The sequence below is a fragment of the Astatotilapia calliptera genome, chromosome 6 (assembly GCF_964374335.1).
Source record: "Astatotilapia calliptera chromosome 6, fAstCal68.1, whole genome shotgun sequence".
Classification (NCBI taxonomy): domain Eukaryota; kingdom Metazoa; phylum Chordata; class Actinopteri; order Cichliformes; family Cichlidae; genus Astatotilapia; species Astatotilapia calliptera.
In genome coordinates, this window is record NC_137427.1 from 11,002,715 (window position 1) to 11,010,825 (window position 8,111).

The 8,111-nt window shown below is 39.0% G+C and overlaps 1 protein-coding gene across 2 annotated transcripts in view; it reads left to right on the plus strand.

Annotated features, from left to right (window-relative positions):
• The window catches only part of gcgrb (glucagon receptor b), a 54,170-nt gene extending 46,315 nt beyond the window's left edge, over positions 1 to 7,855 (plus strand). For both annotated transcript variants that reach the window (XM_026170251.2, XM_026170252.2), the window contains exons 7-14: positions 26 to 182; positions 2,119 to 2,278; positions 4,080 to 4,140; positions 4,332 to 4,401; positions 5,466 to 5,554; positions 5,759 to 5,903; positions 6,961 to 7,002; positions 7,308 to 7,855. In XM_026170251.2, the coding sequence (XP_026026036.2) occupies positions 26 to 182; positions 2,119 to 2,278; positions 4,080 to 4,140; positions 4,332 to 4,401; positions 5,466 to 5,554; positions 5,759 to 5,903; positions 6,961 to 7,002; positions 7,308 to 7,709 (1,126 nt within the window). In that variant the 3' untranslated portion in view covers positions 7,710 to 7,855. The remainder of the gene's footprint in view (positions 1 to 25; positions 183 to 2,118; positions 2,279 to 4,079; positions 4,141 to 4,331; positions 4,402 to 5,465; positions 5,555 to 5,758; positions 5,904 to 6,960; positions 7,003 to 7,307) is intronic.
• The last annotated feature ends 256 nt before the right edge of the window (positions 7,856 to 8,111 follow it).

The window sequence follows — 8,111 nt, forward strand, 5'->3', positions numbered from 1 at the left end:
CTTACTCTCACTTCTTACCTCTTAGGAAGCTCCACTGTATGAGAAACAACATCCACATGAACCTGTTTGCCTCATTCATCCTGAGAGCTGTGTCCATTCTGGTTAAAGATGCTTTACTGACCCTCACACTGGATCCCAGAAGCAACAGTGACTCACAGGCACGAAGCTGGGTCAACATACCGGTCAGCGAACAAACACACATCCAGTTCACCTGCAGTTGTAAAACCTTAGCCATAGCCACCATATTACAGTAGATATAGAGTGTAGAGGCTGTTAAATAATAATATTAAGGTGATTAGTGATTGGAGGAGACAAACATATAGATAACTTACTTTTAATCCCTCACTTTAAACATCAGTGTTCGTCGATCGCAAATGTAATGTAGTGCAGTATGTGCCACAAACACATACAGAGAATATTCTACCACGATATAATTTTTATATTCAACAGTGTGACTTGCATAGCTTGTCCTGAACATAAATTCCATGTAGGTTTTAACAACCACCACACATATATTTCAATAAACTGCTGACTAGATATTGATTGGGTATGTCTAGACCAACAAATCTGTGATAAGAAAGACATATTCTACAAAACATTATTGATGTTGTTGGTGTTGTTTTTCATGTCATTTCCTGTAAATAAAGCTTCAGTAAACGAATATACCCCATGTTGACAAAAGTAATGGGTCACACTTCTTAATATTCAAAATGAGGTGTTTTCAGTCTCATTGCAAAAGGTGCATAAAATCAAACACCTGACCATGCGACCTGTTCTTCTAAAGAGCACACCAGCCCTAACATGGCACTTTATAGGATGTATAGATTATAGACTTTCTTCCAACAACCTTTATAAGTAGTGTTACTGCAAAAGAAGGGAAAAGAAACTACAGCATGTCAGCCACTAAGTGACACACCACGTAAAGTTGAACAGCGGGGTCGCCAAGTGCTGAGGCGTATAGTGCGTAAAAGTCGCCAACGCAGTGCTGACTCAGTAACTGCAGAGTTCCAAACATCCTCTGGCATTAACATCATGTGTTTCCATAGCCGAGCAGTTCCAGTAGGCAGTAGGTGTAATGTGTGGGTGGCCCAGTACTTTTGTCCATATAGTATATAGTTTATATATGTTTGAAATTCACATGCTATTCTAACCTGTCATGAGTTCATAAAGGTCCATAAGAATTTAATTTAAAGTTCTGAAATGCGGTTGCAAGAGAATATCAAGAAACATAAAGGACTGATCACTATCTAGGATTTATTACACAGAAGATGAGCGAGGGCAGACACCTGTTGATATCTGATACCACTCAAATGTATACTGCTATTGCCCATCTAATTATCTCTGTTGCTAAAACACACAGCAGAATACTTGCACCATATTAGAGGCTATGGGCAGATCAACATTGCTTGTATTTCTGGATAAATACTTTACATTTCATTTTATACATCTCTCTACAACATAGAAGTAAAATATATGTAACATGAATTAGCTTTATTTGCATCACTGGCAATAAATTAAATGAACCACTGTTTGGATGTTCTGTAGCCACTCTTAATGGGTAATAAAATAACATTAACTTTACAGCTGAAGAGCAAAGTAGCATATACCTTTTACACACTACAGTTTGGGATGATTTTCTACTACGTTATAAGTGGAATAAAAACTACAGTTAAGAAATTTAACATTAGTACAAAAAGATAGTGACTCAATGTATAGAGTGGACAGTGCAAACTCAGCTATGGATATATTCAAGTTCCCCTTGCTTCTTTTTACATGAAACACTCCACATTTGTCGAGGAAGATGTCAGATAATCCACATTTAGCTCAATCATTAAGAAGTAAAAATCACTTAAAAATATTACATTTTTTTTTACTTTCATTTTTGTGGTGTCTAGCAAAGGGGGAACTACCCGTGTATTCCACAATAAAACTCCCACTGTGCTGTACTGTAGCTGTTGTCCCTGAACTGGAACAATGTTAAACTAATTCATCTGAACTGAAACATTTGTCAGCTTTTACCCTGTGAAGCTTTGTTTAAAAGCTGCATTTGCTACATTTGTGCAAGCACGGACAACTTGGCTTATTGTTTGTGTTCCCATGGTATCTGTCTCGTGTCAGGCTGTGATGTGGTGTCGTGGTGCCATGGTGATGATGCAGTACAGTGTAATGGCCAACAACTATTGGCTTCTGGTGGAAGGCATCTATCTTCATAGCCTCTTAGTCATCACTGTATTCAGCGAGAGGAAGTACTTCTACATTTACCTGGCCATTGGTTGGGGTAAGAGCATAATCTGCTAAACAGCAGCTGAACACTTGGCTTTGTGCTTATCAACGTAATGCAAAAGGTCCAACAGTGAACAGCGCTCTGACTTTCAGCCAGTCTTTTGATGGGTGATTTAGTCAGACGACAGAAATTAGCAACAACAAGTCAGCCAACAGTTATGTTAATAGCTCTGAGAGCAAGGAGGAGCTACAAGAAAATCTGCGGTCTCTAGCTATTGTATCCCATAAACACTCGAGACTACTAAAAACACTACACCTTACCTTCTTTTCATGTTTGAAGTGGGAATGTATCCTTAGAGGTTTTCTCTTGCTACCAATATGTTTTGTCTGTCTGTCTCCCAGCTGCTAGGTGTAACAACGTTCTTGTATATATAAATATTGTGTAGCACACAGCAGAGCTAACTTATCAGAAGGGTGTATTTTACCCCAGACCGTAACTGTTAAAGGCTGATGGGGAGTTCACGTCGCCCCACCAAGCGGGCGGATAAGTTTGAATCTCAGTGACCTTAACCTAAAGGTCAAAGTTCAGAAGCCAGATATTCTGAAAATCCTGTGAATGCAATAACCTGAGAACAAGGCACTATAGAGTTTTCAAATTGATACAATAGGTGCGCCTTCGAAGAGTCTTAGGCGGCTTTGAATCTCAGTGACCTCGACTTCAAAGTGTTTTCTAAAAATCTTGTGAATGCAATAACTTGAAAACAAGGTGACATAGGATTTTCAAATTGACACCTCAGGTGTTTCTGCTAGGAGGCTGAGAGATACCACTGACGGTTACAAATGTTTTTTAGACCTTAGAACTAAGCTGTGACTGAAAATAGAAGGTTTTCAAAAAAGCCCTGAATTCAAACTTCTCTGACTAACCAAATAATGTATTCTTCATTCTTTTTTAAAACCTAAAGCCTGCATTAGTGTGTCTCTCTCTGGAGACAAAGAAAGATTTATACAGGTTTTGTTTTTACATTTCCTTAGACAGTAGCACTCTGCAAGACCTGCAAATTGACTTTGATGTATAACACCCAGTAGTCTTTAAGACTGTGAGATATCTAATTCATACCCACGAGACACTGAAAGAAAATATGTTTTGTTTTTGTTTTTTCATATCACTGTAAACACCTAACGGCGTGGAACTCTGTCAAGTATTGTTTTGAAACACACAAAAATGTAATGAGTCCAGCTGCTACTACTACTTAACAAGTCCTCAGATTCCGTAACAACAAGCATTCAAGAGCAGATGTGCTTCTCCAGTTCAGACTTCCTAGATTCCACCATTTTTACATTTTCAAATGAATATTGAATGTATGATTTTCAGCCTCCTGTTCTGTAATAAGAACTTAATTATACAGCTGTCCATAGTTAAGTTCTTGTATAGCTTTTAAAAATACTCACTGAAGAAAACTACTCATCCATGTCTAAAATAACAACTGTCCAGCTCACCTTGATGTGTTATAGCCTGACAGGCCTGATACAATTCTGAGACCACATTCATAAACACATAGGGATTGAGCTCATTGAAGCTTAGATAAAGGCAGACATGACAGAGATGATTTTAATATTTAGAGACCTTTAAAGTCTGCTTAGGATAAGACGAGAGCGGAAATATTTGAAATGGTAATGAGATATTAAATTCACAAGGACAGAAAAAAATATAAAAAATGTTGTATCATGGGCAGTGATATAATAATATAACTTGATACTGATTACTGGACTAAAGTATAAATATTAGCTAGGACTACTGCGTGTGCTTTGGAGGAAATGATTTGGGATCCTTATTCTTTGCTTTCTGTCATTCTCAGGTGCTCCGCTCATATTTGTGTTGCCATGGATCACAGTGAAATACCTGTATGAGAATGAAGAGTAAGTTTAATCAATTCATGGAATTCTCACATCAAATGGAAGACAGTTTAATTATTGCCGCTTTTATCCGTGACCCCTGAGGAGACAGATCAGTGCGGGTCTTTTTTCTCCTGGTTTCCTTTAAAGAATTTATATTGCAGAGGAAATGTTGATAAAATGTGTTATGCCCATAAGTTTGTTTCTGTATCTAGGTGCTGGGAGAGGAATATTAACATGGGATATTGGTGGATTATCCGATCTCCTATACTTTTTGCTTATCTGGTAAGACTCTCTGTATCTCTTTCTCTCTCTCTCACCTTTGTGTTTAACTTTGTCAGTTTACATTTGGATAATGTTTTAAAGACAATTCAAAACAATCTATGTCTTGGCAGATGCTTAGGAGTGCTCATAAAGATACCAAATGCTTTTGTCTGCCTGCTTGTATTTGAATGTGTGTAGATGAGGCAGCTGTTGAAAATAGGACTGCAGGAAAAATGTAAGTCGTGTAAAAATAGTGACTTTTATTTTCTGCAGTTGATATTTTATCAGTTCCTACATTCAGTGCTGTGCTATTTCACTTTGCTCAGTCTGATGACAAAATATAACTTTATACAACCACATGTGCAATATTCACAAAATATCAGTATTTAAAATTTCATATAGGACAACATCATTGTGTTTACACTCCCTCTTAACAACATCACATACCAAAACCAGCTGACGTGTTCCTTTTGTGTGTTTCCTGATTCTTGTTCCCAAATAGCATTATGGATGGACACACTTATGACCAGTGCACTTAAACATGCGCAGTGCTGCACTGTGTGGGAGCATTACTTTTTAATGCAGTTGCAGAAAAAGTTGGTAAAAATGTAAAGTTGTTGTAAAGTCTTTCATCATTGTGCAACAACCCCAGAGCTGTTCTGCAGTTCTACTATTGCGCAAACAACCTGATTCACACCTAAATAAACTGCGTTTGTGTACACTCCACTATACATATTTACACAAATACTTGTGTTGAGACAGCACACGCACTTTACCAAACTTGGAGCGCCAAAATCTTGAGTGCTGTGATAATAAATGACCTGCCATCAGTAAGTGTCCTGCACTAGATCACAGTGTGTGCGCACGTGCACATGCTTGTTCTGTGCGCAAGCACTTGAATTGCTCGTGTTGTGGGGACGTTAATCCGTCTGCCCAGTCCCACTGTGAGGACTTCGTTTAAAGTCAGACTTTGTGTTAACTACTAACGCGTTCCAAAGCGGCAGTAATCTTCTCTCTAGCACCATATGCTAAAATATTGCATTGTGTTTGCTTCAAAGTGACTTTCTTTATCCTCTTTCTTTCAGATTAACTTCTTCATATTTATCCGTATTATTAAAATCTTAATGTCTAAACTTAGAGCTCACCAGATGAGATACACTGACTACAAGTTCAGGTGAGAAATGTGTTCCTTTATTTCTTTTCTTTTTTGTTTTTTTAAAGAAAATGCAGACAGGAAGCATTTACTTAGTCTTAGTAGCTTTTTCGCTTGGGAATTAACTTTTTTGGTATTATAGCCATTTTTATATATAGTCCCCTGTTTTCAGAGTTTTCTTGTAATCTCTAATACCATTTGCTTCCCCTTTCTCCGTTCTTCCAGACTGGCAAAATCTACCCTGACTCTCATTCCCTTGCTTGGGATTCATGCCATCCTCTTCACCTTTGTCATTGATGAATCTGTTCCTAAAGGCTCTGTTCTGCGCCTCGTTCGCCTCTTCTGTGATCTCCTGTTCAACTCCTTCCAGGTATAAGTTCAACTTTCACTTGTTCCACATGTGCCCATAAATATAACAGAGGGACCTCAGAGGATTAATACCCAGGAAGACATAAACTGCACGCTAAAGTAATAAATTATCTGTATAACTCAAAGATGTCACAGAGAACAAAGAAATTGTCACTTTTATATGTTGTACATTTGCATATAAAGGCAAACATAGGTGAAGAGCTTGGGTTCGACATTTCTTTTGCCCAGCAAACTCCTTCTTAATCCTCAAATTTTATTTTTTTAGACTATTTCTTACTCAGGCAGCACACAAATCCTACCCTTCTGTCAGATACTGCTGGTGTTGCAGGAAATGTGAACAAGCTGTCCTGGCACCGTGACTTGATGAACCAGATGTGGCAGCATTCATGGCTGAGAGATAAAATTCTTTTTTTGGAAAGACTAGGAAGTGCATTTATTACGGTGGAGATGAAAGGTGGAGTAAGTCACAAGAAGGCACATTAATTTTGAATGCTCTTGTGCTGTTGCTTGTAATTTAGGTCTTTGCACCATAAACTTACCTGATTAGTTTTAGTGAAAAATTACTTTGTGGTACAATGCGCCCCCTCATAACAATAACTCTACACATTAAAAAATGGCGGTGCATTTAAATGTGGCTTCACGTGCTTGTTTGCAAGCATCCATATGTGACAAGCTGGGAGTGAGAGAGCGTCTCTCTATTTCTATAAGACAGGTTTCGGTGCACCTGTGAGATCCCAGCAGCTCTGACAAAATAGTAATAGATTTTGACACCCTAGGAATGAGATTGGGCTGCATTAATTATATTCTCCATCATTCATACTATGCCTCTGCCTTTGGCAGTTCAGTGATCAAGTGTTTTAGCTGTCCAGTGCAATAAAATGACTCTTTTTTTTGTTTGTTTGTTTTCCTCTTGTTGAAAAAAAGTGTTTTTACTCTTTTATTGTGGGAACTAGATGAGAGTAATGAGGCAAAAATAGTGATTTTCTGGGTATTTGTTTCTAATAATGAAAAAATGTATTTAAAGTACAATAAGCATATTAAATGTTCTTCCATTTCAGGGCCTGCTGGTTGCCATCCTGTACTGCTTTGTCAATAAAGAGGTGAGACAGATTCATTTGTCAAAAGCCACTTTAATTTTAAATGTATCTTCTTTGTGAGGATACATTTTTTATTGTCTCTGTCTCTTCCTTTATTTGTTCTTTTGTATCTCTAAAAACATCTTCAAGTTCCACTTTTGTTTCTTTTGTCTGCAAAGACCAGCAGACACGACAGGATCCATCTGCTAATATGCAGTCTTTTAAATGCAGTTTTTGGCAAAGAACATCCATCTATTGATGTCCTCTGTGTCTTGTTCAATCTTCATCACCACTATCTCTCCTGTCTCTCCCATCACTTCCTCTCTCAGGTGCAGTCGGAGATGCTGAAAAAGTGGAAGAGGTGGAAACTGGGTAAGGACATTGATGAGGAGTACCGCCACACACACAGCCAAACGCCACACGTTAAAAGCGGCAGTATCGCCACTGGTAATGTGCCCAACACCGGTGACCCAAATGTTGACTGGCCTCACTTCAACAAAGCCAACAGCGGCCTGGTTTGCTCCACTGCAGCTGAGGAGAACCGCAAACTCGTTGTCTCCTTTAGCAACGGGACAGGGAAATGCAGACCTGCCAAAAGCAGGCACACCCTGCACTTCTCTTTGCAATCGCACAGAGGCGCCACCAGCAGCACTGCCACAGAGGATGTGTGTCTGGAAGAGCGCGTGAAGTACCGCTCATATACTCTGGAAGGAGAGGAAACTAATGTCTGACTTCCCTGGGACCTCATCGCAAAAACTCTCACTGATTGCGCTTCTTGCTTTGGATCCGTGCTTATCATGTGGCAGTTGTATAGCTTGAGCAGGAAGAGGATGAGGAAGTAACAAACAGGGATCATGATGTTCACCGATTCAGAACATTGCAGGAAATGCCACTGAGTCCTGCCCAGCTGCATATGAGTATTTATTGCTTCTGGGAGATGGAGGAAAAAACACTTATTGACTTCAGACATTAGGAATGATCAAATAAATCAAAACTTTACTGGCGTTCAGTGTGCGTACGTGTGTCTGCCTGTGCACATATGGAGGACAGCTATTTCAACCCTTCTCACATCTTATCCGGTGTAACCATTGTGGGACATGCTTGTGTCGTGTGTGTTTGCAGCAGTGTGCACT